Source organism: Buteo buteo, chromosome 2 (assembly GCF_964188355.1).
Source record: "Buteo buteo chromosome 2, bButBut1.hap1.1, whole genome shotgun sequence".
Taxonomy (NCBI): Eukaryota; Metazoa; Chordata; class Aves; order Accipitriformes; family Accipitridae; genus Buteo; species Buteo buteo.
In genome coordinates this window covers 73,221,735-73,249,367 of record NC_134172.1, presented here as the reverse complement: position 1 = coordinate 73,249,367, position 27,633 = coordinate 73,221,735, and the positions used below count along the sequence as shown (strand labels likewise).

Here is a 27,633-nt window from a genome sequence, read left to right as displayed (position 1 = left end):
ATGTCAGGATGTTTTTGTGTTATCAGAATAAAACTCTATTTCTACACTGCAAGTTAAGACCACAGAATTAAGGAAGCTCGAGGTGAAGGCTAGCATGCTGCAAACTTATCAACCACAGCAGCGGTTTAATACATAAACACCAAAATAACATTTTAGAAATAGAAGAGTCCAAACACCAGTAGCAAATGTGTTACTTATGGACAGCTTCTTTAACAGAACTGGAACAAACGTAGCACTTCAAGAAAAATTGCTACTGCTATCCATTTAGCAGGCTGGCTGTAATAGCAGAGGGCTGCTGTTGCTGAGCAAGTACAGCACACATTAATAACTGTGTGTCAGGACTTCCCTTTTGCCTCCCACCAAGCTCTGGTTCTCCTTGTTTCTCCACCAAAAAAGGCACCAGAACTGCTATCTCATGCCTCCATGTTTCTAAAGTTTTAGAAACTTGAAGGGAGGCAGAGGAGGGGCAAAGAGGATTGCTAAGCCAAGAAATATTTTGCATAGCAGTAGCTTTTAAGAGAAAATTAAATTTCATTCTCTACCTCTTTTAAAAAAAACATCCCACATTCTATACTGTAAATCTATAGTTGTATCCAATTCAGATGTAACACAACAAACAAATCCATCAAGCTTTAACATGTCCCCAAAGATACAGCCTTCCAATATTCATTTTTCCTTTGTTATATAGAAAACTAATACATTTCCTTCTTTATATATTAAATAACTTTTAAAAAGGTAATCTTTATTTAAATACAGAGAAAACCTGTACCCTCATCAGCCCTTGACAAGACACTTCATCAGTGGTAATGGAAAGTTAATCCAGCAGTAAGAACAATCTTACATTTAAAAATCCTCATGAAAGCAAGTGCTGAAATATTGACTAAAGGAAGCCTCACAAATGTGAAGTCCAAGAGCACTGTACAAGGATGCTTGAATGAACACATTTAAAACTTTGCACAGGCAACTGTGTAAAAATAAGTAGTGGATTTTCAAAGTTAAAGAAGGGTTAAAAGCAGAGTTTCTTAATCATCTGTACTTCTGTTCAATAGGATGAGGTCTGGGAAAACCAGACTATTAGAGATAATGAGGAAAAGAAACAGTGAGTCTGGGTTTTTGAATAATTAAAAAAAAAAAAGAATGTAATTCAAGTGCTGTGTAACAGACATAGAATGAAAATTTCTCAATGAAATGAAGCCAAGTGACATTTCTGAGGTACTTATACAAAAATTAATATGCACAACAGTTTCTGTCTTTGAGAAGATACTAAAGGTCTCTATGGCAAAATTATTGTCATTTTCACATGCTGCAGCACTGTCATATTTTACAACTGCAATGTGGATATTCCTTGAAAATACTATGAATTTACTTTGAAGTCCCACATGCTAAGATAAATTCAAAAGAAGAAGAGATTTCAGGTCTGAGCTTTAATACCAGAACTAGAACACCAGTTCAAGAATTCATCCAAACAATTTAAAATTCTGTTTCAAATTCTTATGGCACGAGTCTGGCTCAGAACTGAAGGTCCACTTGGCCAATTAGGAAAAAAAAAAAAAAATCCACCAAAAAAACCCCAGACTAAAAGATACAAAACAGAGCTTTACAAAGAATGAATCAGAACTGAAGGCAGCTTAAGGCTTCATTAAAATATTTGCCAAGTTCTGCTGTTACTTGTGTAATCCATTCTTTAAACAGACTTCAGTGGGATTGCACAGATACAATGCAGAGCAAAACTGGCTCATACTGCCCAGTTTGAGCAAGATACAGTCACATTAACTTTTGCGGGATTTAGAAAGACAGGAGAACAAGTTTAATCCTTCTTGCAAGGATCATTTTATTCTCCCTCACACACTCCTTGAGTACAATTAGAGATGACTTACAAAAATTAATGCCACACACACTAATAAAAAAATTAGCGTGGGGCACAACTTAGTCTCAGTATTTTGATATTTTTCTGCCACGTTTGACAGAATTAAAGAACAGACACAGCACGGCTTTCATCTAGGCATCTGTTGGCAGTACAATCAATACACGACGATATAACGAATCTGGATAATCACTGTTTTATAAAGCTGTCCTTAGTCTGTCGTTGACCTTCTGTACCAAAATCTAGCCCTGTAGTCATCACTGCAGGTCATGAAGCCAGGATTGGTAGGAGAATGGACAATACAACGGACAATGCTGTTGTGCCCAAGAGAAAGAAGATTTCTCCGTTCAGCAGTTCTTGAATCCCAGCAGCAGAGACTTATGGTCCTTTCATCTGGAAGCAGCACATAATCTTCCGTGTGGTTGAAGACAGCTTGTGTCCTGTGTACTTGTCGTCCACTCAAACCAGCTCCTAAATATATGCAGCAAAATATTAAACCAAAAAGGATCAGTTTTAGGAAGTTTCCAAAGACCTAAGGGTAAACCTCCCATAAGCATCAATTTCTGCAGTCTACGAAGGAGCCTTATTTTCTCAGTTAGTCTACCACTTCTGCATAACAAGAGGTTAATCAGTAATGAATATTCTTTTGTAGTTATATACACGGTATATTCTAAAATTTCTTAGAGGACAGAAAGATTAACTACTTCATGTCAGTCAAGTCCAGCCACTAAGTATAAGTGCAATCACTTAACTTTAAGAGCACTTTTGCCTTCTGTTTTTTTGTACGAGCCTTACAGCTGTAACCAAGGGGAAAGACCGCTGAGAGTGGAATACACAGATTCTCATTATCAATGGCAACTTTTGGTTTTAAGGTATATATCATAAGGCACATTGTATGACCTGCCTTGGCCACACCTTCCCTCCATACCCTTCAAATAAAAACGTGTGTTTCACATACAATCATTTACTTTGCAACGCAAAATACCGGGTAGGATGCAGGTGTGTGCAAAAGTTTATCAAGGAGGTGCTGCACCCTGCTGGTTGAGAGCAAAATAGAGCTAGCGTACAAAAAAGGACCGTACACATCCCAAAAACCGATATGCAAAGTTTTCAACATTCTCTCCTCTTTCATGCTATGACTCCTAATGCTTAAGCACACTACTGCTTAGACCTGAAAAATTCCCCCATCACAGCTGCTATCATATGCAAAGCTTCTACATCCTTCACCATTTCTTAAGTCCTGCTGAGATCAAAGCACGGCATTGTCAGCATGCTCCGAGTGTGACTACCTTGCACACAATTGCACCCTTACAAAAAAAAAAAAAAAAAAAAAAAAAAAGACACCCCCCCCAAACCAGCTGTAGCTATTTTTCAGAATATTGCCGTGGCTTACTAGAGCCATCTTTTGCACAAGAGTCTAATGGTTAAAACAACTGCCCCAAAGTATGTTCAGTTCCCCCTGTCTGGGTGGGTACTCTGCAAGAAAGTGGCCTACTCTAGCCAGAAATACATTAGGTGTTGGTTTTGACCCTTCCAGTTTAAACTGTGCCCCTAGTCTAGCAATAAATAGAGAAGTCACAAAATCAAAATGATCACTAGTAAGAAAAGTGATGATGCTGTTTTGTTTTAATAATCACTGTTTCTAAAACACACTGAATTAGAACTAGAGAACAAAACCCTCTGCACAAATGTCCTAATCCTTAGGGCAGTGTTCCCTTTTACTTTTCCCTAATTTAGTTGTAACTTCCCTCCAAAGCAATGAAGTAATCATGTCAGAAAAGTCTCCAATATCTACTCAGACTAAATACGTTTACAGTGACTGACATACAAGAATCACAGCTTCTCTTCTGGAATTAGTCTATGTTAAGTGTTTTCAAAAATTTGGGGCAATTTATCCTCAAAGCAGCCGTCTGCCATTGCCTTTAAGAATTACTATTCTTCTGACAGCATTACCACCCCTGCCGTGGGTCAGTACCTGAAAAAGAAGGTACTTGGAAGGTCACCTGCCACATACCTGTGTATTTTACCAGTGTTCGACCAGTGGATATCTCCCATAGTTTAGCTACAGAGTCTTTTCCACTTGACAAGATGTACTTTGAATTTTTGGAAAAAATAGCAGAACAGACTTCAGCTCCATCATGTGCCTTCTCAAAAGTAGTGATACAGCGATTTGAAACACCATCCCACAGTTTGATGCATCCATCCTTACTTCCTGTCACATACATGTTTGCACTTGCGTTGTAATTTACTGAACATATAGCATCAGTGTGCTGATCTTGAGGATTGCAAGACACAAAACACTGGAAAGTATTGATATCATACAGTCGTAAAGTAGGGTGCTGGGTACCAACAAGTATGAAATCTCCAGAAGGGTGAAAAGAAATTGAGCGCAACATCTCTGCTTCCTGTTTGATCAAAAATACATAATTGGTGTAAGAAAGAAAAAAAAACCAAAACGGAAGTGTCAATTCTGGTGGCATTAAAGTGCTAAAAAACTAGTTAAACTATCAGTTAGCACAATGTGTTGTGTTTTTGAAAAATGGAAAATGCTTCCTACAGGATTAAAACAACAGGCTACCTTTAAACGTATTGCAGTTTTTGTCCTAGAGCAGCTTGCAGTGCCTGCTCACTTTTAGCATACTGCACAAGTGACAGGAGGCTTTGTCAGCCAGGCACATCCCCCAAAGCCCACCACCACATAATCCCAACTCTCCTCCAAAACAAAGATAATATAATGGACTTCAAAGTTACCCATATTAGATTTGGTCTAGATTAACCAACAGCAGACAGGCACTAGATTCAGAGTATAAATATCCATTACACGCAAACTCTTTTAACACCTAATTACCATAATGTCTGCAAATTTTGTAGCTGCATACTCCTACACACCTAACCACTTATAAACTCAGACACAATTCAGCTCACTGATACCTCAGTACTTATACATTCATGCTTTGGTTGCTCTGAACTGATATTGTATCTAACCTGTATATATTTGAAGGCTCTTTTGGCAGAAGGTTTTGAATAATCAAACAATTTAAGTGTGTAGTCCCTTGAACCAGATGCTAGGATCTGTTCTGTTGGATGAAAAGCTAAACACGTAACTTCATCCACATGATCATACAGAGTCCGAATAACAGGGTGATTTTCCATGTTTTGCTGTGCTGTCTCATTCATCATTACCTACAAAGAAGATTCAACAATTTAGAGCGTTAGAAAGCAGAACATGCTTTTGACAGGAAAAGTAAGTTTTATGCTTGCCAGAGTGGTCAAACAGCAGCTACCTTTCTGACATGTGACTAGGCATATAATCACTATTATCTTAATTATTTGAAGGCCAATTATATATTGTTATAAGATCCCTTTATCTTTACAAAGGTCAGCTGACTTGCTCAAGGACAAACTAGTTTCTGTATCAGAGAACTGGTGCAAGAAAATGTATCACCTTCGTAAACAGTCCAAATCAAAATACTGTATTGCCGTAAGAATTAAGAGAAGCTGTACCAACTGGGAAAACTGCAGCTTTTACTCACGCAGGATACTGCCAAGAGTGTGGTGTGCACTCTCTGCACTGCCCCCCCCCTTTTAAATTGCTACCTGATAACTGTATTGGAGAAAAAATGAAGCAAATAAATATGTATTCTGTGCAACAGTTCTGAAACTGGAGGCTGTAGGGGTCAAAAGTATAAGTGGGTTCAAAAATTAACTTTGTTCATACAATATAGCAGTTATCAGCAACTAGTAGAAGCAAATTCTGGCTCAATTCTCTAGACTGCTGCCAGAAGTTACACAGGTATACTTGCCCTATTTCTTCTTCCTTTTCTTCAAGGGTACTTTATGAGCCGCTGTTGGGAGTAGCAAATATGGCGAGACAGATATTTAGTCCAACCCACTGAGCCAGCCACAAGGCACAGACATGGCATGAAACAGACAGCACCTCAAGAATTCACAAAGTGGTTACTATTCAAGTCATGTTTTACCTCAATAGGCATAGCACTTTTGGCCAACATTCTCTCTGTATCAAGAATTTTTATTGAGGCATCAGCAGATCCTGTTGCTATTAACTGTCCATCTCTGCTATATGTAGCTACACGACACGGTCCTTTATGAGATGTGACATAACAAGTCTCATATTCAGAAGCCTCAGGAGACATGGTCTGTACATCTGCATCAAATTCCAAGTCAATTCCTGTGCCTGGAGCTACTGTATCTGACCGTCCAATTGCATATTGAACAGCACTGTCATCGTTCTCCATTCCTGAAAAGAGAGAATTTGATGCACTTAAACCAGGTTAACCTCCTTAGACAGATAGGCTGTGGCCAGATCTATGCTAGAGGCTTCCGTAACAGCTATGAGTCAGATTTTAAGAGAGGCAGCCCCTGTTGAACAAAGCTAAGCTAGCAGAGCAGATTTAGTTATACAGCAGTACTTCTCGTGAGAAATGAGAGGTACTTTGGCTACGCCAGAGCAGAATAAAGCTCTTAAAATTAACTGTGGAAATACAGCCAGCAAATATTGTACAATGTTAAGTACTGAGAAATGCACTGACAATCAGTTATTGAAGCCATCAACAGGCCTCTAGTCAGCTTTTCAGAGGGAGAAACAAGCCCCAACCCTGTTACATGAGATTTAAAGTAAAAAACTGAAGCATTTACCAATTCTTTTCCTTTCTGTTTTATTGCATTGAAGGAAAAAAAACCTACTCCACAACCAACTATCCCAGCATTGCAAATGAAAGTTTTTACTCCTCTTCACACCCACTCTACAGATTTTTTTTTTTTTTTTTTAATTTACTTTCAGGATGCATCTACAGAACACAGAAAGTTCGGCACTGGAATTGGTAACAAGGGAGACGCAAGAATTTTCAGCTATGTGCCCAACTGTGATCATCAACCAATCAAATGTAATGGAAAAGTTTTTGTTGCTTTCATCTACAAATTGCAAGTCTGGTATTCTTATTTCAAACAGACACAAGGCTTCACATATTTATACCCTTGGAACTCAACTAGTTCAGGCAGCAGAACCAGTTCAGTTACAATACATGATGTTACGGGTAGACCTCTTCCAGTAACTTAGCTTGTTTCAACAGCAGCTCAAGTATTTTGACTACGTACTGCGGCACAGATGTACTTTCAGAGAGAAAGATACACAGAGAGAGAACAGGAGATACCTCTGCTGAGACCCTAGACCGTGCAGCTTATTTTCTTGAGACTGATATATGAAGGGTAGCGAAGATTGCGAACGTAAGGGCTTGCTCCCTTTCCAATACTGTCAGGAAGAATTATAAAAAAAATATTTCTAAAGTTGGCAGAGAACTGTGTGGGTCAATTTTCTATTAGGTCTGTGGACTCAGTGATCCCGTATACTGGAGCCTATTTTTAGATGGTTGCCAGTCACCCAGGACCCTGAGCAGGTATTCTAACATGTCACAGAAGTTCAAACAAACAGATTTTGACGACACTCAGTGATCTCTTTTGCTTTTAATGCATACTAAAGACTGAAACGCAGAGCCAGAATGCCCTTCAAAAAAAGCCATGGAGGCAAAGGGCTGTATCTAAATATACAAAGTCTTGTGCTATTACTAGACATAATGTTTGCATAAAAGATGTCTTTTCAGTAACACTAACCTCTTAATTCACAAGGATTTAAGCTAGGGATTTAGAAACTAGACTTTTACGTTAGCTTTTTCTTCCAGCTTACCTAACTTAATTAGGTGCAGCAGTTGTTCAGATGGTGCACAGACTGATTGTGGTTTTATTTCATTTATCAAGCCATTGGCAATATTTATGTATCCATCATACAGCAGCTGACTAATTATCAGTTTATAAAGTTGCTGACGATCTTTCAAACTGACTTTTGTTCTATACATTGTGAGCAAGGAATGCCTTGGAGGGGCCTGAAAGAAAGAAGAAAAATCACATACAAGAGAGTTGCACGAAACAACCACAACCTTCAAATAAAGCACATCCTGCTGCATTTCAGCGCAGACATGAAATACTACCACATTTTAGGTACAAATCACAGACATAGAAATGAAAGGATTAAATAAAAGGGAAAAACCTGTTGCACTTGTTTGCTGTCGAAATGAAAACCTCGCCAATAAATAGAACATGAACCGTATTAAGGAGCAACAGAGAAGACCGAAATAACGCGGCATTAGTTAGCAAAATGATTCTGCCCGTAGCTTTCCCTCAGCCTCGCCAGAGCGGGCGGACCTGGGCACCAGGGAGGCGATGAAGATAAAACGTGCCGAGAAGTCAAGCGGCCGGCCGCCCTCACCCAGCCCCAACCCGCTCCCTCCCTTCCATCCGGGCAGACCGCATCCTCCCCCCGTCCGGCAGATGCCGGTCACCCGCCCGTACACCCTCTCCCAGCCCCGGGCTGCGAGACCAATAACCGGGCAGGGAGGGGGCGTGGGGGAAAGGGACTGAATGAGGGCGGGGAGTGCTTAGCCGCAGCACGGCGGTCACAGAAAACGGGCTTCCAAGGCCGGGGGCGGGGGACAGGCAGCTTCGGGCGGGGGCTGCCGACGGCGAGACCCGGCCCGGGCAGCAGAGCCCACAGCGGAGAGACAGCGCGGAGCGGCCCCGGTACCTACCGACCCTTCCTTCTGCCTCCCTCGCTCTCCCCCTAAAATGGCGACCGGAGCCCTGAGCGCATCGATTGGCGGCGGCGGTAGGGGAGGAGGCGGCGGCGGCGGCCGGGACCGAAGAATGCTCCTCCGCGAAGGCTGCTGCATCGAGCGCCCGCAAATCGATTGGAGGCGACTCTTGAAGGAGAGAATGGCAGCATCACATGACCGTGACACCCCGCGCCCGCGCCCGGGCACTGGCAGGCCCCGCTGCGTCACGTGACGGGTGACGCGCCGAGGGAGCCCCCGAGCGGCCGGGAGGGGCAGGGCCGGGGGGGGGGGGAACGGGGCCGGGGGGGGGGGGGGGGCGGCGCGCCGGGCCGGGCCGGGCGGAGCAGGGAGGCACGGCGGCTCGCTGCCGCGTCCGGGGGTCCCTCTCCCCCTCCCGGGCAGGTCGGGGCCTTGGTCGAGGCCGGCAGAGCCGCGCTCAGGGCGGGGATGCGGGCGGCAGGCCCCGCTGGCTGAGCAGCCCCGGGGAGCGGCGGGGGGGGGGGCCGGCTCCCTGCAGGAGGGCGGCTGATGGAGGCGGGGAGGGGGGACGGGACGGGACAAGGACCGGGGTTCTTTTTGTGTCCCAGCTGCAAAGCTCCGAAACGCTGCTTCCGCTGAGACACCGGGATCCCCAAACACGGGGAGGTGAACGGGCTGTGAAATAACAAGTTGCTAGCGCTGCCGCTCAGCGCTGCAGGCCTCCCCGGCGATTTCGGCCGCTCGGGCAGCACAGTCGCAAACATCTCGCACTGCCAGACCGCACGGTCTCTCGGCAGGCTGAGAGCCTGTCCCGGGAGCGCACCACCACCCTCCCAAAAGCCCTACTCACGTCAGCCTCAAGAAACGGCAGTCGAAGTGGACGCGGGTCAAGGAGGGGGGATGCCATGCTACCCATGCCCCGTGGCAGCTGACGTCTGTCACATGCTGCAGCGACACGACGACCTGACATCTTCTTTTTACCTATCCTGTATCACTTGTAAACACCAACACACACACCAGGGTCGCCTTCGCACTTGTTTTCAGCACCGCAGAGACAGTTAAAAGTTGCCTTCGATCGCGGTTCTTCAGAGGCCCGAAGTACTGAACCGAGTTTCGGCTGCCGCTTGTCACTCAGCGGCCGAGGTCCCCCTCACGGGCGTGAGCAGGACCACTCAGGCAGCCGGCAACCGAGACAGCACGGCAGCCTCCCGCTCCTCTCGCGCCGCCGCTCACGAACCGCACTCACAGATTGTCCTCCGCCGGTGCCGTCCCGCCGCTCGGCGTCTCCTCGAGAACCTGCGCGGTTTTGGAAGCCGCCGCGGGGTCGCGGCTGCTGCGACACGAGGGGTCCGCGAAGGTACCTCGGGCCAAGCGTCCCCCGGTGCGCTGTGGCGGGGCCGGCGTCCCCTTGGCGCTCGTCCTCGAGAGCCGAGGGCACGTGGAGCGCCGCCCTGGGCCACGCGTGCGGGCGAGCGCGAGGCAGAGGCCTGCTTCGCCCCTCCGCCCGTCCTCCCGCTCCTCGGAGCCGCCGCCTGCCACCCGGGGCACCTTACCTCGCCGGCTAGGACACAATGGCCCCCGGCCCCACTCGCGCTCGGCTCCACGCGAGGTGGCAGCACCGCCTCTCCCTCGCTCGGGGCCCGGGTCGGCGGGTGCGTGTGTGGAGGAGGAGAGGGAAGAGGCTGGTGCCTCGCAGAATGCGGGACTAACCTGGCGCCCTTCCCCCGCCGGCGGCGGCGCGCTCCGAGGCCTCGGCGGCTGTGAGGAAGGGATGGTAGTTGTAGCGTTGCCACAGGTGGGTGGTCTGGGCGTACGCGATTTGCGTAACGGAAGACCCGGCCAGGCAGGGACTTTGCGGAGAAAAGTGTGTAAGCGGGGCGCCGATCCACGCAGTTGGAGTACGGAAGGAGGCAGCGGCGGAGAGACGGTACGTAAAATACGCATGTAGCGCAAACACCGCCCTGGGGGCGGGCGGGTTGGCCCTACTCGGGATACGCAGCAGGGCTGCCGTTGCGCATGCGCCCCAGGGGCCGGCGGCGACGAGGCTCGGCCTCGCGACGAGCGGAGCGCGGGGAGAGCCAATCGGCGGGCGGGCCGGTTGAAAAGCGGCCAATCAGCGCGCGCGGGCGGCGGGAGAGGGGCCAATGGCGAAAGGCGGTAGTTTAAAGGGTATTTAAGGGAGGGCGGTTTGAATTCAAACAGCCGCGGTTGTCCGGAGGGAGCGGAGGCCGGGGGTGAGCGGGCGGGCTCCGCGGGCAGGGCCGCGGCCTGGGGGACGCTGCTGGCCGGAGGTGGTTGGGGGCGGCAGGGACCGGCCCGGCCCGGGCGGTGGAATGCTGCGAGGGCAGGCTGGCCGGCCGTTGCGGGGCAGGGGAGTGAGGCGGTGGGATGCGGCGGGGCCCTGCCTCGGGGCCTGCCGGCCTTCGAATTGGGGGGTGGGGACGGTTTTGAAGAAGAGGTCCAGGGCGTAGTGGTTTTTGTGGAACTGACCCCTGGTCGCTGTGTCTCATCCGTAGGCTAAGCTGTATGTAGCTGATCTTCTCGGGCACTATGGACAAGAATACGAAAGAGAACCATTCTGGATACCCCGGTCGCGCTGCGAAGGTAAATGACTTATTAGGCTGGTAGGTGCGTGTCTCCTGATCGCGCAAGAGCTGCAGGTTTCAAACAGCTGTACTAAATAGCAAAAAGGGGAAAAACTGTCTTGAACAAATGTGCAGGAAACAATTGCCAATTTTGTCTTTCAGTAGCTCTCTCTTGGAGAGTACAGTGGCCAGGGCTTACTTTTTTTTTTAATAACTGATATTAGTATGTTATACCTGAATTGGGAAATCCTCCTTGTATTTTAAGTATAACATCCTTTAAGGAGAGAGCAAATATGTGTAGTCAGCTTATTCCAGATATGGCTCCCACAAGCAAGCACCATGTTAATATCACTATTGACATGCCCATGCAGTGGTATTCGAGATCACCCTGATTACGTATTTTTTCTATATAGAAACACAGGCACATTCTCACTATTTTAACTTAAAACCAAGTAAGTCCTGGTAAAGCTTCAGAATAGCATAAGCAAAGCTTATTTTTAACCAAGCCGTAAGTACATTATTTTTAGTGAACTGAACCAGAAGACTAAATAATATCTAGGGGAAGAAAAAAGTCTAAATTGTTGCATAGGTATCATTAGAGGGTCAAAAATGTGAGAAGCTAATCATTAGCATTTGAACTTGACTATAGGCAAAGTATCCCAGAACAACTAAGAATTTCTTAAATATAAGCCTCAACTACCTTCCCTTGCTGGAAACAAAAGATTAAAAGCAGATTGCTGAACCTTACTAAATAAACTTGCATTTTTTCACTGAACTCCTGTTGCAGTGCAAGGTATATCAAGATGAAGAGCATTAAAGGAAGCAATGACTCAAAGCAGTGTATGTTTTTATAGTAAAGATCTGCTGTCATAATACCTTTGGTGGTTGTTCTTCAGATGTGTGTGGAAAAGCCCTGCTAGCTATAAATAAGTATGCTGTTGTACAAAACTTAACTTTTTCTTATCAATGTAGAAATTTAAGAATGTTTTCATTCATAAAACATAAGATCAGAATACCTTAACATCTCCTGTTAATGTGCTTTGTGTTTTTTTCCTGCTCTAGTGAATGGGGCCATAATGCTATTCTACAATTAATACATAATCTTTTCTTTTTGAAGATTCCTAATCCCATTGGCGATGGCCCAAAACGTGTCCCCGTGCCTCAGCATTCTGCCCAGAGCCGGTTGCTGAACAGCGGAGTTCAAGCACAACGTGTTCTGTGTCCTTCAAACTTTGCCCAGCGAGTTCCTGTGCAATCACAAAAATCTGTACTGTCAAACCAAAAACTGTCTAATAACCAGACAACACAGCAGCCCCGACCAAAATTTCTGGTCCAAGCGACTGCTAGGCCTCAAGTTCCAAGCAAGCATAATGAAAAACCTCAACAGGCTCCAGTACCTGGTAATTCTGAAGATGATGTACCTGTATTTATACAGTTGTGACACTTGGGATGCTTCTATTCTATGAAGCAGAGTGCAGTGCAGAAAACCTAAAGCTGATGCTGATGATGTGGGACAGTCTTGTAGAGAAGTACTTGGTTGTGCCCTGACAGAGAGTAGCAGCATATACTTCAGTGTAGATGTTACTGCACTATCCATGTTGCCAGGTTTACCCATTTAGAGACTATATGGGTGTTTAAAAATTTCCAGATGTTCACTAGTCAGTTGTGAGTTAATGTAATTGGCACTCATACATCACAGTTTTTCCTCTATTCAAGTTAATCTCTTATACACAGGAACACTGTATTTTTGGGGGGGAAGCTTAATTTTTTTAAGAAAGCTTTTAAAATTATGTTTTGATAGCACTGATAACTGCTATGCTGCTTTGCCAATAGTAAGTTATGCTAGGTTGTTTAAAATGTCATTGAATGTATTCTAAGAACTGTTTCAGATACTGCACAGAGGTTAGATTTGCTCCCATGTGAATTTTTGTATTGTGTTCATGGGTCCGGTTCATAAAGCTGATCTAGTTCTCTATACACAGCAAAAAATTCTGAAGCAGAAAGCACCTCTAAAAAGAAAAATGAAGAGACGGCTAAAAAGAAAAATGAAGAGACTAAAAAGTAAGTTTTATGCCTAAATTGTTCTGGCTGAGTCCTGTTGCAGTAGGCTTGTTTTTAGCTTCTAGGACTTTGTGCTGCAACTAAGCTACAGCTAAGCAGAAGGCTGCTTGAGCACCTTGGTTGTGGAGACCAGCGGCCCTACACTTCACAGAGACAACATGAAACTCCAGGAAAGCTTACTTTGACCCGATAATTCTCAGGAACAAGGACTTCCTGTAATCTAAAGAAAACTTTTGGCTAAATGAGTAATAGCTATTCCCATGAGAGAACACTGATAGCCACTGCTCCAATCACAAGGTGTACACTTGAAAACAAAGCCTCCTTCAGGTGTGCAAGAGACTGGAGTCTAAATAAGGAGGAAGTTAGGTTTGTAGTATGGCTACCTTAAACAGTTCTGTCATGCACTAGTAATAGGTCTGTATTAAGTGTATTGAAATGAGCCTGGCTTGGTATAGGGAGTCTCGATTTTGTAGCAGTGTGGTTGATATTAGTATCTCTGTGCATATGTTTTTTAGGAAGGAAGAGACTAGCTTTCAGAACTTTCTTTGAACAGTCTCAATGCATATTTTATTCTCTTGGTGTTGTCTTAAAGACCAAAATCTAGTTCAGATTACCAAGTATCTATTGAACAGAGACATTAGAGATTGTAAATGTAGGAGTCAAAGCCCACACAAGTATCTAGCTTTTGTAACTTTCTCTTTCCTCTTGCAGAAGGCAATGGTCTCTTGATGATTTTGAAATTGGTCGTCCTCTGGGGAAAGGAAAATTTGGAAATGTGTACCTGGCACGTGAAAAGCAGAGCAAATTTATTCTTGCGCTGAAAGTGCTCTTTAAAACACAACTTGAGGAAGCTGGTGTAGAACATCAACTACGAAGAGAAGTTGAAATACAGTCTCATCTTAGGTAAAGTTTAGTGACGAATTACACTCTTTGCTTTGTGTTCAAATAAACAAAGTAACCTTGCTTATGATAACATAACCTGTTGAAGAAAAGTGTCTTTTTAAACACATGACACCTTGGAAGTGCTAGTTAGGATTCTTCCCTTTCTGCACCAAGATTTACCTTTGTCTACCTTGCAATGAAGTAACTTCTATTAACAATTCTTCCCATTACAAAAAACCCCTCGTCTGCTGCTTGGATTTACGTGGCTGACTGCAATTTCTCAAGAGTCTGAGCTTGTTTCTGGTTTTCTGCTTCCTGGAAAATAAGCCTGTCCTGGTTTCAGCTGGGATAGAGTTAACTGTCTTCCTAGTAGCTGGTACAGTGCTATGTTTTGAGTTCAGTATGTGAAGAATGTTGATAACACTGATGTTTTCAGTTGTTGCTTAGTAGTGTTTAGAATATAGTCAAGGATTTTTCAGCTTCTCGTGCCCAGCCAGCAAGAAAGCTGGAGGGGTACAAGAAGTTGGCACAGGACACAGCCAGGGCAGCTGACCCAAACTGGCCAACAGTGTATTCCATGCCATGTGACATCCCATTTAGTATAGGAACTGGGAAGTAGGGGCAGGGAATTGCCGCTTGGGGACTAGCTGGGTGTCAGTCGGCAGGTGGTGAGCAATTGCCCTGCGTATCATTTGTACATTCCAATCCTTTTATTACTACTGTTGTCATTTTATTGTTGTTGTTATCACTATCATTGTTAGTTTCTTCTTTTCTGTTCTATTGAACCGTTCTTATCTCAACCCATGAGTTTTACTACTTTTTTCCTGATTTTCTTCCCCATCCCACTGGATGGGGGGGAGTGAGTGAGCGGCTGCGTGGTGCTTAGTTGCTGGCTGGGATTAAACCACGACAAAGCCTAGCTTGCTGAAGAAAAATAGTTTTTGCAGAAATTGTTTAAAGTGTTTAAGCTTAAATTCCAAAACTTGTAGGAATTGGCGCCTTCAATGGTAATCTACTCTTCCAGCTGCTATAGAAAGGTGTGTTCAAGAAGATATGAATTAGCCAAACTCTTGGCTAGCTGCTTGCTAGTAGGGAGTTTAACCTGCTGCTTTGATAAACACCATCTATCTGCTGTGAAGCTCTCTTAATGGATACGTTGTGAGCCGAAGGAACACTTACAAGATGTTGAAGTTCCCATGCTTGCCTTGAAAGGGTGGAGGCAGAAAAGGGAAATTAAAGTTACATGGACAAATATCTTGTTCAGAAGAATATTTAAATCTTTTTGCAGGCACCCCAACATTCTCAGATTATATGGCTACTTCCACGATGTTACAAGAGTCTACCTTATTCTAGAGTATGCACCTCGTGGAGAAGTCTACAAAGAACTTCAGAAGCTTACCAAGTTTGATGAGCAAAGAACTGCTACTGTAGGTTGTTCTAGCTTCTTATACATTATTTGCTCTTCGTATCTGGAATATCTGCAGCATAAAGCTAGCTCTTCAGTTAAAGTTCTGTGAAACTGAGATTCCTTAGATGCTAGTTTGCTTGTGCACTTGTAACAAGGAATAAGTTGGGAAGAAAAATTACTGCACAGCACAAATATAACTATGTTCAGCATTGCTTAATATTGTAAGTGCTTGGTCGCTTCAGGCAGAGTCTGTATTGCCAGACTACAAGGGTTTAAGGAATAATGGCTTTAACTTAAACTTCTATTATGCCTAGAAAAGGCTACACTGTAGCCAGATAAGCTAGAGTGACAATGTCTTTAAAGATTTGTTCTCTTTCTAAATACAGTACGTAACAGAATTAGCAGATGCCCTATCATACTGTCATTCAAAGAGTGTGATTCACCGAGACATCAAGCCAGAAAACTTGCTGCTTGGCTCAAATGGCGAGTTAAAAATTGCTGACTTTGGATGGTCTGTGCATGCTCCATCTTCTAGGTGAGGATGCAATATGTATCTTACGCAGTGAAATACTTCTGTAGTGAAAATGTTAGCTTTCTTGTCACACTTGCAATTGTGGAATGGAGGTAAATATGAACTTCCTAAAATACTGGGAAAAAATTCTTTAAGAACAGGGTCACTGCAGCAAAGGTCTTATAGTCAACTGGTGTAGCAGAGAGGGAGTGTTATCCTCTTTTTTCAACTTGTATAGTTCAAAACTTGCTGAACCTGAAACAAGTGAAGAAGGTTGGTGTACTGTTGTAGGGTTATAGTAGTCCCTGAGATGACAGACCAGCACTTGTGTTCAAGCATCACACTAGGAATATACTTAAGACATTTCCTCAATTAGTCTGAATTGCACCTGACAAAGGAAGACTATTGATCTAGCAAGTGGGATGAAAAAAGGAAGGATAAGACTGAATGCAGTGACTGAGATGCTTTAAAGCAAAAGTAGAAAACTTATTGCTGGAACTTCTTTACCAGGTATTCTGGTGGTGCTGACTCTACCCAGGGTAGACTGCACTGAGGTACAGATGATTGCCAGCATTAGTTTCTGTCTGGCTCTTGAAATGGATCTTATAATTGCCATAATCAGCAAATTATTAACTTAGACTTTTCTTCAGGAGAACAACTCTCTGTGGGACACTTGACTACTTGCCTCCTGAAATGATTGAGGGAAGAACACATGATGAAAAGGTGGATATTTGGAGCCTGGGAGTTCTGTGCTATGAATTCCTTGTAGGGAAACCACCTTTTGAAGCAGAAACATATCAGGAAACCTACAGAGCTATTTCCAAGGTATGTGCCAACACTTATTTGGAATAGTTGAATTGTTCTGTCTTTCAGTTCTATTGTCTTACTGAAGTTTAACAAATGGTCATTTTGAAGAATGGCATGTATCATAACTAGAACTGTAGCAAGACACAATGATATATGTAAAACTAGATCCCTAAGATACCTTGCCTTACTTCCTTGCTTCTACCCTGTTTCTGCCTGCATCTGAACTTCTACCTCTTTCATAAAGCAACTAATCTTCTCTGCATCTTTCCTTTTCCAATTTATAAAATGAATATCTAACATTCAAGGTATTACGACAAATACATAAGCTGAACTTTTCCTGCTGCATACCCTAGAAAAGTTCCAGCAAGCTGATCTTGTTTGAAGTACATTGAAATATACACTAGCTTAAGGTTCTCACTACTTGTAGAAGTTGTTTTCTTTGGGATTATGATGGAATTACTTAATCTCCTATCAATAGGTGTAAGGTGCATAGCCCACAAGGCTGACATAGCTTTCCTTTCCAGATCTGCCTTGGCTTGGTTATTACCAAAGAACTTTTGCATTATCTTTAGTGTTGTTCTTCCTTAGGTGGAATTCAAGTTTCCTCCATTTGTAACAGAAGGTGCAAGGGATTTAATTTCAAAGCTTCTGAAGCATAACCCGTTCTGTCGACTGCCCTTGAAGGATGTACTTCTTCATCCCTGGATTACAGCAAACTCTACAAAGATGCCCAACAGCAGAAAGAGTGATGTTGCTGCCCCATCCAGAACACAGTCATAGCAGGGGTAACCTCATGGGATCAACAAGAGGAGTCTTGTACTGTGACTACTGTAATACTTACGATATGAAAAGCAGGTCTTGGAATCTAATGGCAATTGGAATGCAAGTCTTTGGATTGGCAGTCTCCTTAAACTCTAATTAGAATGTAAAGTTATTTGACTTCTAGCTGGAGGTTGTGGAATACTTAATATACTTGAAATCCAGTTGCATGTGGGCCAGGTTTGTTGATGTAAGTATTAAGCTGTTCAAGGCTCTTATGATGTGGTCTGTCCTGGTAATGGTTCATTGTTCTAACAACATGAGGAAGTTGTCGTTCTAGCTTATTGGACAGTGCAATATCCTGGAGATACCTGCCTCCTAACTTACTGGGCTGCTAAGGGTATCATAACTGTGGTGTAATCTGAAACTGAGTAAGGTGAATGCATTTCTCCAAGTGTCCAAAAATGATGTGTGCATTATTTTTGTCTCTATTTTGTCTTAAATGTGAGCACTCAACTTTTAAAATAAAGACTTGTTATATACTGCCACCAGCATGGTAACATTCCTTATGGCATTATCACTTCCACTGGCTGTCTCTCTAACCACTTGTCTTAACCATCAGTAGAGCTTGACTCCTCATCTATGTTCACAAAATAAGTTTGCTTTCCATCCCAGGATGCTGGTATAAAGTTCTTGCTCTAAGTGCTGGTACCACAAAGTATGTGTGGTCACTTACAATTCTGCAGTCACAACACACGATGACAAGGTAAGTACCAAATGTGTTGCTACTTACCTTATGGGTTTTCTACAACCCTTGAAACCTAGGCCTGCTTCTTTCTTCCTTTTCTTTATGCAGTTATTCAAAGACAACATGGTCTGAAAGCACTTCTAAGAGAAAGGTCTGGAAAGTATTGTTATCAAACAGGATATGTAACAGGAACTAATGTTAATGTCTGGTGTTGTAAGGTGTTACTCCTTAAAAGGTAGCAAGGGTCAGGCAACTTGCCACCAAAACATACAAACCAACTATTCTTCCAGTAAAACACTTCAAGCAAACTAAGAGAAAGCAATTTATTTTATTTTCATTATAAGACTTTAAGGTCATCTTCACTATTTTACAAACCACTTTAAAAAATGATCCTTTTACAAGCAAGGATTCTAGAATTCAAAATATATTCTCAAATTAATTTAAAACATACTTTGCAAAAAACTTCATCTAAATAAATTGCCAGTAGTTTATATAGCCATATTTATCTTAATAGGTAATCTCAATTCTGGTCATAATTTAAATGAAGCTCTGTTTCTTTACTGCAAGAAAATTTCTAGTTAGTGCTGGTGACTTACTTTTAATAACATTTAGGTGCATTTGCTTTAAATGACTCCTGCTTTAGAGAAAGATTTTTTTTTTGAAAAAGAAAATGAATATTCAAGCTTTTTCTATCAACTGCAGGACAAAATGTACTTATCAGAAATGACTGATTAAATGAAGAAAACAAGGATGCCTTGTGACTATTCTGGAATTCTTTTGTTATCCTTGGTAACAGTACTTGCCCTAAACTGATACAAAGAGAGAGGGCATGTAGAAAAAAACCCACAGGCTTCTGTGAACAGGAAAAAAAATAAGCCCAAGTAAAACTTACACTTAATAAATACTGACTGCCCACTTGAAATTTAAAAGACTCTAGCTGTTCTAGAATGTAGAAGGTCCCAGAAAGCTACAGTAGTATTGGCTGCGTGTTGTCATAATGTGGTAACCCTTCAACTGTGTGCAGTTTTTACCTATCAAACACTCAGCAATAAGCTTCCATCCATGTAACAGGTATAATAACACAGAGCAGTCAAGGATAAAGGCAGAGCTTCCTTGAGGGACAAGCTGATTTGAAACTTGTGCTCTAATTGGAGCTGGCTTAGCAGCAAGCTGAAGCTAGTACCCTAGACAAGCTGCCAGTTTCAGCAGCCATACTGCAAAGCAGGCATGAAATGGGCAAAGTCCAGTATGTTGTGGTTGGTGTTTTTTTTTTAATAAGCAGCTAGTCAAAATGAGCTTGACAGCCCTTCCTTCTGCACACATGGGTACATGAAGCAGCAGAATGTTTGCTCCATAGTTTAACAAGCAAGCCAAGCAGCTGTGCATGATATAAGCTCTGTTAGTGACACAGCTTACAGCTCTCATGGAAGCAGGTCACACTGCAAGGCCGATTCTCAGTATGCTGTGCTCCTAAGGTCAGTATTTTGAGCAGTGTTTAACTATGTAATGCATCTTTATATATGCTACGTATGGCTGTGTTTGCATTATACATCAAGCCTCTATCTTGCATTTGTACCTACTCACTGCTGCAACTGTTTCCATCTTAAGATGCTAAACCCTCATCTGTGCTAACAGCACAGCCCCCTGAGACCAAGCCCTTACCAATGGGTTCTTTGTTTTCAGGTGGCAATCTCTAGTATCTGCTTGCTTCCACAGAGCAGAGGAGGTAAACTACCCCTCTTCCAGTTTTCCCTGTCTTAGAGAAAACCTCTGATTAACCAAGGGGTAGCAATAATACAGAGGTACAAGGATGTATGTGGCTGTGACTCATCTTCCTAGAGCACAAATGCTGCTTGCTCACTAGCGAGCCTGAGAATCCTCAGTGCATCCAACCAGGCTATGGATTGGACTTTCTGAATGGGAAAGGAGTTAAGGTGCAATTTAATGTTATGGCTGAGTAGAGTTAATAGGTTGCTTGTAACAACAGAAATTACTTGCTCCTCTTTCCCTCCCTCAGCCAACTCTCATCCTAACCACATGATTCCTTCCTCTTAATTCACTATATTTCAGGAAAAAAAAAATTACTGTCATCACCAGGGTAATTTCCTGCTATTTTACTTTAATCAGATTCCTGCATGAACAGATCTGTCAGAGCCACCTTGGGGTAAGTGTAAGCACAAAGACCGAGCAAGACAATGTAAGAAGAGCAGACCTGGAAGGAGGAACAGGTCCAAAAGACTGATAGCTCGAGCCAGATCTCTCTCACAGAAGCACAGTTCTAAGTCTGAAACTCGGGTTTACCACAGAATGTTACATTGACCATCTAGTTTTGGGATCTGGTCTTCAGGTTAACTGAAAGGTGGTATGTGACTATAATGCATATGCAACCACATTCTAATAGGAACAGTGTCCAAATAAGGAAATGAAAAGCACCTCTAACTGGTACATTCAACAGTCTGTCAGACAAGAGCATAAGAATTGTTCTTGAGAAGCTACGAATTGTAATGTCTGGACTTCAGGTGCAGATTTGAGTTTCATCCACAGGAGCAGAAAGCTGGTAGGGTTAGTTTTCAGATTAAAAAAAAAAGTCTCCAGTACAAAGCCAGATCTCAATAGATTAAAAACCCACAGATACCTTGCCTCTGACTTGATGATCTTTGGAATATGTTCACATAGGAGGTAATTCTGGTTACACTGATTTCAGTAGACTCAGGATTCCTTCTGAGTCTATAGGCATGAAAAAAAAAAAAAGGACTTCAGTAAGGCCAGTTCCTAGCCTATAAACAAAGCACATTTGCAAACAATAAAATCTTGAAACATGGAAGCACCACAAAGGAGCTGTAGTTTCAGAACAGTGCATCACCTATTCTGGCTAAAACAATTATCACTGTGTAATAATTAAGCATACAGGTACTGCTACTTAAGTTAGTTCAGCGTGTGTGTGGTGCTGCAAGAGGGGGCTCTAATACATGCCTTTTATAACAAAGAAACACTCACCTACCACCTTAGATTCCAATATACACACTTACCAAAAGAACCATTCATACAGTAGGATATTGTTTATTCCACAGACTATCAGGAAGAGAATCTTAGTCTGTTTCCCAACTACACTAATAAACTAACATGGCCACTCTATTTTGACAAGAGAAATGTTAAAGCCCAAAAAGCTAGATTATAAAGACCCAGAACTGTGTGTTCTAAAGAGACTGCTCATTGTCAAGCATTTATATTACCACTTGCAGTGGAAACCAGATACCATTTTAACAGGTTTTTCTGAAGAAGAGGTGGCAAAAGGGAAAGAAGGACAGCACTTTTCACAGTGTAACATTTACCTGAAAGAACAAGTAAGAAATGCAAGAGGAGGTCAGCATTAACATGAATCCAAGTAAGTCTTTTAAAAAACTTTAGCAATCCGAAAAGCTACATGGATATAGAACATTTAAAAAGAGTAAAAACCAGTAAGAAATCATGGATTTGGGGCAGGAGGTTTGAAGAAACCAATCTTCCGGCAGTATCGGACAATAAATGGCACAGAAACCACAGTGATGCTGATTCGTACTGGAGCAAACAATTTGTGAACTGCATATGCCAGCACAAATGTGCTTGTACCAGCAGCCATTTTAGATTGTAATGATGACTCACTGAAACCAAGTTTGAAGAGAACTGCAGTCATATCCACACCACTAGGGAAAAAGAAAACAAGATTTCTTTAGTTTATTTCAAGGTTGCATGCTAAAAAATATACAGTGCTATTTTTTTCAGTGAATTTAATATGGCACACTTCCAACTCTGGAATTTATGTTCAAATTAGATGTTTAATAAAAAAAATTAATTATTTCAGCTTTTACAGCTTAAGTTACTTCTGTAGCAACAACACATGCAATATTTTCAGGTGCACATTTTTTTACTTAAATTGACAAGTTCCCTGTGAAGTCAAGTCTCTTCTTAGTTTTACAGCTGTATAGCTGCAGCATGTGCATGGAGAATACTCGGCCCCATGCTCAACCTTTGGAGATAAAATGATTTATTTCTTTACTTTTGAATTTTAAAAAAGTTAGAAATTTGTGAATTTGTGTTGGAAATTCATCTTCCCAAAATTTGCAATAAAGCCTACTCTGTGTCTTGATGAAATTTATCACATATAGATCAACCCAAACCAAATAAGGTACCTGTTGTTAGGCTTAGAGTGTTCTAACAGAGGAGTACAAAGCTGCTAAAATGACAAGTATCTTATCTAAAATCTAGCAAGCGAAGGAAGTATTATGGATCTCAAATAAGCATTATCCACCAAATCCATCAATATTTTTCTACAGCCATAGCAGCTTTCATCAAGGTTCCTATGTTTGGAGTAATTTTCCAAAATAAGTTGTTACTGCAACCCCCTTCACTTGCCAGTATAATATCTTGTAACTGGGAGTTAAATCATACCTGAAGGAAAAAAATTTCATTGTCACCCTGTGCCATGATGTAGTAAATTAGAGAAATCGGGCATTCATATCCCCACTGAAGGCAAAAGTAAGTGGCAGGGAATGTTTTGAGAAACAATGTGTTTCCCCATCTCCTCAGTTGAAATACCTCATGCTCAACAGACATATTTATAACTGATGCATTCCCACCAGAAGCTACATACACAATTTCCCACCTGACTCCTATACGGTTATCTAGTGTTTTCTTTTTTTAATCTAATCCTGTTTTAGTGGCCATTGCCTTCTGCAGTTCGACTACAGAAAGTGAGTTCAACACCAACAAAAACAAATTTATCTCTAAGCTCCAGCACTTTTATATGGCTCTATCTCTGCAGACCATACTACTGTTTGAGAAGAAAAGATATCTCTGCAGAACAAAAATAAATTCTCTCATTTGGTTAGTTACTCTGGTGCAGTCTCTACTCTGTTGTTTTCACCTGACCACCATGGATTGTGAACCTATGCAAGAAGACCATGTACATCTATCTTCTCTCATACCTCATCAGGCATGGATCTAATCTCCATTATAAATGGATCCATCTATACGCCAAATTCAGAAGATTACTGTGTATAGATGAAACAGGCATAGAGTACATGTCTCCTTCCAGAAATAAGCACAATGGTAAGATATTTTTCTTGGCTAAACCACTACCTAGAGGCTACAGACAACTGTACAAACCTCACCTTGACACAGCCAGGTAGAAAATTCCTAGAGATACTAATGAAATTCCAACATGGAATGAAACCCCTACAGCACCGTATTCTTTAAAAACTTGTTTCAGCTGCTGGGATTTGTTGAGTTTCTTGTTTTCACCACTGGGATCCGTGACTGCCTTTTCGGGGGAACCATCTGCATCCTAAAAAGAAAACAATTAAAAATGTTTATTAGCATTAAGCACAATATCATATTCCAGTCAGTTGAGCCAATCTGAAATAATGAAAGAAGTGGCTTGCATACAGTGCTGTTCAGCATGCTTTGGGAAGATAGTAACATGCTTTTGCTCTTTCACATCATGATAGCAGATGCCTGTGGCAGAGCCCATGCACACTCCCCTTTCCCAACTATTCATATCAAAGGGATGCACTGAGCTTGGTACAAGTTCTTACACAATGCAAGTTTCATCATTAAAAAGAGTTATTATAGTCCCAGTCTTCCACTTGATCCAAATGTATGCCAAGGCACACCCACACAGTTGCTTGAGAGATGACACTGAGGTGCCAAAGAGATCTTTGCTTACACCCACTGCTCAGCTTTGTACAGTGCATTCTTATAAGAGCTTTTTGTTCAAGGGCTAAGCAGCTGATGGCACTGGAAGCCTACATGATACCACTCTGATGCTGGCTTACTAACAACTTACTGATATAAGAGGTCCAACATTTAAGTTCCTGTAAATCACCCTCTGTAGATCAGCTGAAAAAACGAAGAACCAGGGAACTGCTACTGTTGACAGCAACAAACAATACTGTTGCCACAGTACAGACAGTAACTATACAGACATGCCAGTGCTGGTGTAAATAGCCTAACTTCACTGAAAATGTTTGTCACAGTAAAATTTATTGATAGCTTTTTATCTCAGTAAATTTAAAATGCAGAACTTCATACTAAAAATATACCCCAAAGCAATCTGATAGTCCAATGCCGGCAAAGAAGGGCATATATGCTGCTAGTAACAAGACAGCTGTTGGATACCTCCTCATACTTGCCATAGAAGAAATACTAACTGGAGAAAGAAAATGTTTCCACACAGACCTCAGGATTTTTCTCTAATTAGTGAGCGGCTGTCAGGAAAGATTAGAAGAGTCCTTTCTTTTCAGCTGAATTCAGCAGCAGTCATGACAATATGACAGCCACACTAAAGGCCGCTGCTGCCCACAGGACAGGTACAGCTACTGAGTGCCTGGCACCACTTTGTCCTACCGTGGATTGGTTTCAAGGCACACAAATTAGAAGAAAAATACTTTTGATTAATCTTTGGGCTTGCTGAGATTGTAAATTAGGATACAAGACAGGCTCCTCTTACAACACTCATGGTAGGATGAACTCGCTTTAATCAGTGATTTTAACCAGACCAACCATATGAACCATACCACCCCCTCAAAATCCCCAAACCCTATGTTTGCTGCTGTTTTTCTTTTTTAATCATAATTTGTGTTACTCTGCATTTCATTTTGACAGGAAATCACGCTGATCCATAAATACGTATTTAGGGAATCGTGTAGCTAAACTTACTCTGATTCTTGTATTTTTTAAATTTTCAAACATAATGGATAAAGTTAGATTTTTTTTAATTATTTTTTTGGCTCATGAGCCAAAGCCATAGTTGAATACAAACTGAAACTTGACTAAGAAAGAAAAATGCCCAGTAGAAAAAGAAATCCTTTATTGCTTAAACCAAGCAGTTTTAATACTAGAAGGTAAATGAGGAAAAAATGTTCAGATATATATTTTTTTAAGCAAGCTCATTATCTAACTATGAATCCATTCTTTTGCTTAATCTAATTACTTTCAGCCACTGGATGTAATCAGATTCCATACATAGCTGTACTACATTGCTGCTACTTCACCATGTTTCAGTACTCATTCTCCTACTCTTCAGTTTTGTTATAGGAAAGGGGAGTTTGGGGGGAGGAGGGAAGAATTCTGTTTTAACTCCCAGCTGTAAAATTTAAATACTGAGTTATTGAATGGAACGAGTTGAATAAACTGAACAAAATTGGCTCGTAATACCTTCTGCCAGAAGCTGTCCTAACAATGCAATCAACATCACATGCTTAGTCAAGAATAGTCATTTATTCAACGGTGTGATTTTCTTAAAAGCTAAGCATGGTTTGAATGGTATTTTAAGATTTAATAGCTTGTAGTGAAATTTTCATCCAAAGAAAGATGATCATTATCTATTTAAGGAGCCAAACATGAAGATTTTCTTCAGATAGCTGCCATGAAAACAGGAGCTGACAACCTACAGAGATACATAAGCCTCAGAGGAACTCTGGGTCTTACAGCCATGCTTGCAAGATGGATCATAAGGATTGAAAAGTACCTTGTTCTCACCATCCAAGTACATTTTAATTCACTCATGCTCTCAGGCTCACATGCCAGGCAATTTCTGAATGGTATCGAAGCAAAGTGTTAAAAAAAGTACCACTTCAGCAGATATTATTTGGACTATCAGTACGGTCATGTCCTGAATAACGTACAACTTGGCAAAGAAAACTACCTATTTTCCATATAATGCTGCTACAATATTTCTGCTAGAAAGCCAATTTTATTCACATAATTTAGGCAAAGACTCAGCTTCTGGATGAGCTAAGGCATGGAAACAAATCTGAAACATCATGTTATGCTTTGCAATGAGGCTACAGGAATTAACCTGCAAATTAAGATGTAGAAATTAAGATGTAAATGAGGCTTTGTATGGAAAGGTCATGTTCACAATCTTGGCCCAAGCAGCTGGAAAGCAGGTCCCTGTCTCCTACAGAAACCCAGCATAAACATGATTTAATAACCTACTGCAGTGTAAACAACAGTTAGGTGTAAGGCCATCATTTGCTGTTCTTCCTGAGTCAATTCAAACACAAAACAAGGAGTGGTACAAAATCAGAAAAATCTTTCCTTCCCATCTCCACAGAAATCAACCGAACGGTGAAAGCACAACGAAACACGTAATTAAGCGGGTGCACGTTCGTATTTTATCTCTCGGCTAACGAAAAGGCGCAGTCAGACTCTGCAGGCACGCCGCCAGCCTGCCACCCGCTGCCATCTGCAAGGGGGCTGAACCCCCTGGCACTTCTAGAAAACCCTTTCAAGCCACCGCCACCTGAACACCCGGGCTTCTCGGTGTCTGCGCGAATTACTGAAACCCCCTTTTTGTTTAATCCTTCATGACTCACCCGAAGTGCTCAAACTCAAAACACCCCCCCCCCCCGGGTGCAGCGCAAGCCAGCCGAACCCCTGATCTTGAACACACCCCCAAAAAGCTGGAAAACGCTTCCAGAACAGGACAATTTGGGCTTTAATCAAAGCTACCACCCGCTCCCCACCAAGACAACTCCCTCCAGAGGCGGGCCCTGAGGCCGCGCTACCCCCTCACACACCTCAGTACCTCACAGGGGGCTCCTAGACACCACCCCCGCCCACCTACCTACCTTGGCGGAGCTACCGGCGGCGGATCGCAGCGTTACCAGGGGCAGCGGCGGGCTGAGGCCAACCCGATCGAGGCGGGGACCGCAGCCCAAGGCGCGGGGGACGGCGGGGAGCGGGAGGGGACGCGGGGGGCTGCGCGGAACGGCCGGCGGCCGCAGCGGGCCCAGGCGCACCAGGCGGTACATAGCAACGGCGCGAGAACAGCGCAGGCACAACTCTGCGCGCCGAGCGGGGCGGGCGACCAGACCTGACAAGCCGAACACCAGCCCCGCCCGGCGGCCGGCGCCCTCCCTCCTTAAAGGGGCAGCGTCCTTAAGGACGCTGCCCCTTTAAGGAGGGAGGGCGCCGGCCGCCGGGCGGGGCTGGCGGTTTATTTGCGGGAGGGCGGCTGCAGGTGTCGCCGGCCGCTGAGGGGGAGCGAGCGGTGCGCGCTTTTAGTCTGAGGGAAAAAAGTCTCTAAGGGCGGTGTGTTGCCACTTGGGACGGTGTGAGGCAGTCCCCTGCCTCGTCTTGGCGGGCTAAACCCCCTCCAGCGCTCTTTTGGAAGGAGCTGTAGGAGCGTATCCACAGCAGCTTTATGGTGTGGCCTCCCAGGTAGCTCGCTACGAGGGGAGAATTGCCTTTTCAGTGTCCTCGGTGGTATTTAGGCCTGTCAGCACGGAGGGAAGGTGATGCCTGTCGTTTCTCAGAGTGTACGTTGAAGCGGATAGGTGGTTAAAATGTCGTGGCTGCTGCAGTTCTGGTGCATGGGCTTACAGTACAGGCAGTTTACTTAATTACTGACTTCATTTTGTAG

General features: G+C 43.1%; 3 protein-coding genes across 9 annotated transcripts; 1 reads left to right on the top strand and 2 right to left on the bottom strand.

Annotated features, from left to right (window-relative positions):
• Positions 1–721: 721 nt before the first annotated feature.
• Positions 722–10,442, bottom strand: CSTF1 (cleavage stimulation factor subunit 1). Of its 2 annotated transcripts, none has more exons than XM_075019748.1 (8): positions 10,177–10,442; positions 9,317–10,027; positions 8,464–8,634; positions 7,566–7,761; positions 5,845–6,122; positions 4,850–5,047; positions 3,879–4,269; positions 722–2,335 (listed from the first exon to the last, which is right to left on the bottom strand). In XM_075019748.1, exons 2-8 carry the CDS (start codon positions 9,434–9,436, stop codon positions 2,076–2,078), a joined length of 1,614 nt encoding a protein of 537 aa, XP_074875849.1. In that variant the 5' UTR covers positions 9,437–10,027; positions 10,177–10,442; the 3' UTR covers positions 722–2,075. The 2 variants fall into 2 exon arrangements, with proteins under 2 accessions (XP_074875849.1, XP_074875858.1); XM_075019757.1 differs by having other exon boundaries at positions 9,317–9,852.
• AURKA (aurora kinase A) lies at positions 10,171–18,303 on the top strand. 2 transcript variants are annotated; one of them, XM_075019775.1, is made up of 9 exons: positions 10,171–10,393; positions 10,983–11,070; positions 12,169–12,451; positions 13,034–13,112; positions 13,824–14,015; positions 15,283–15,421; positions 15,789–15,937; positions 16,564–16,738; positions 17,309–18,303. In XM_075019775.1, the coding sequence occupies exons 2-9, from the start codon at positions 11,017–11,019 to the stop codon at positions 17,498–17,500; spliced, it is 1,263 nt and encodes a 420-aa protein (XP_074875876.1). In that variant the 5' UTR covers positions 10,171–10,393; positions 10,983–11,016; the 3' UTR covers positions 17,501–18,303. The 2 variants fall into 2 exon arrangements, with proteins under 2 accessions (XP_074875876.1, XP_074875868.1); XM_075019767.1 differs by lacking the exon at positions 10,171–10,393 and adding an exon at positions 10,659–10,700 and having other exon boundaries at positions 17,309–18,302.
• A 233-nt stretch (positions 18,304–18,536) lies between these two features.
• Positions 18,537–27,037, bottom strand: FAM210B (family with sequence similarity 210 member B). Of its 5 annotated transcripts, XM_075019736.1 has the most exons (5): positions 26,840–27,037; positions 23,378–23,550; positions 21,870–21,910; positions 21,484–21,559; positions 18,537–20,954 (listed from the first exon to the last, which is right to left on the bottom strand). In XM_075019736.1, coding segments are annotated over exons 1-5 (474 nt in total). In that variant the 5' UTR covers positions 27,023–27,037; the 3' UTR covers positions 18,537–20,953. The 5 variants fall into 5 exon arrangements, 3 of the variants coding, with proteins under 3 accessions (XP_074875837.1, XP_074875827.1, XP_074875812.1); XR_012648855.1 differs by having other exon boundaries at positions 21,484–21,910; XR_012648857.1 differs by lacking the exon at positions 21,484–21,559 and having other exon boundaries at positions 21,560–21,910.
• Between the last annotated feature and the right edge of the window lie 596 nt (positions 27,038–27,633).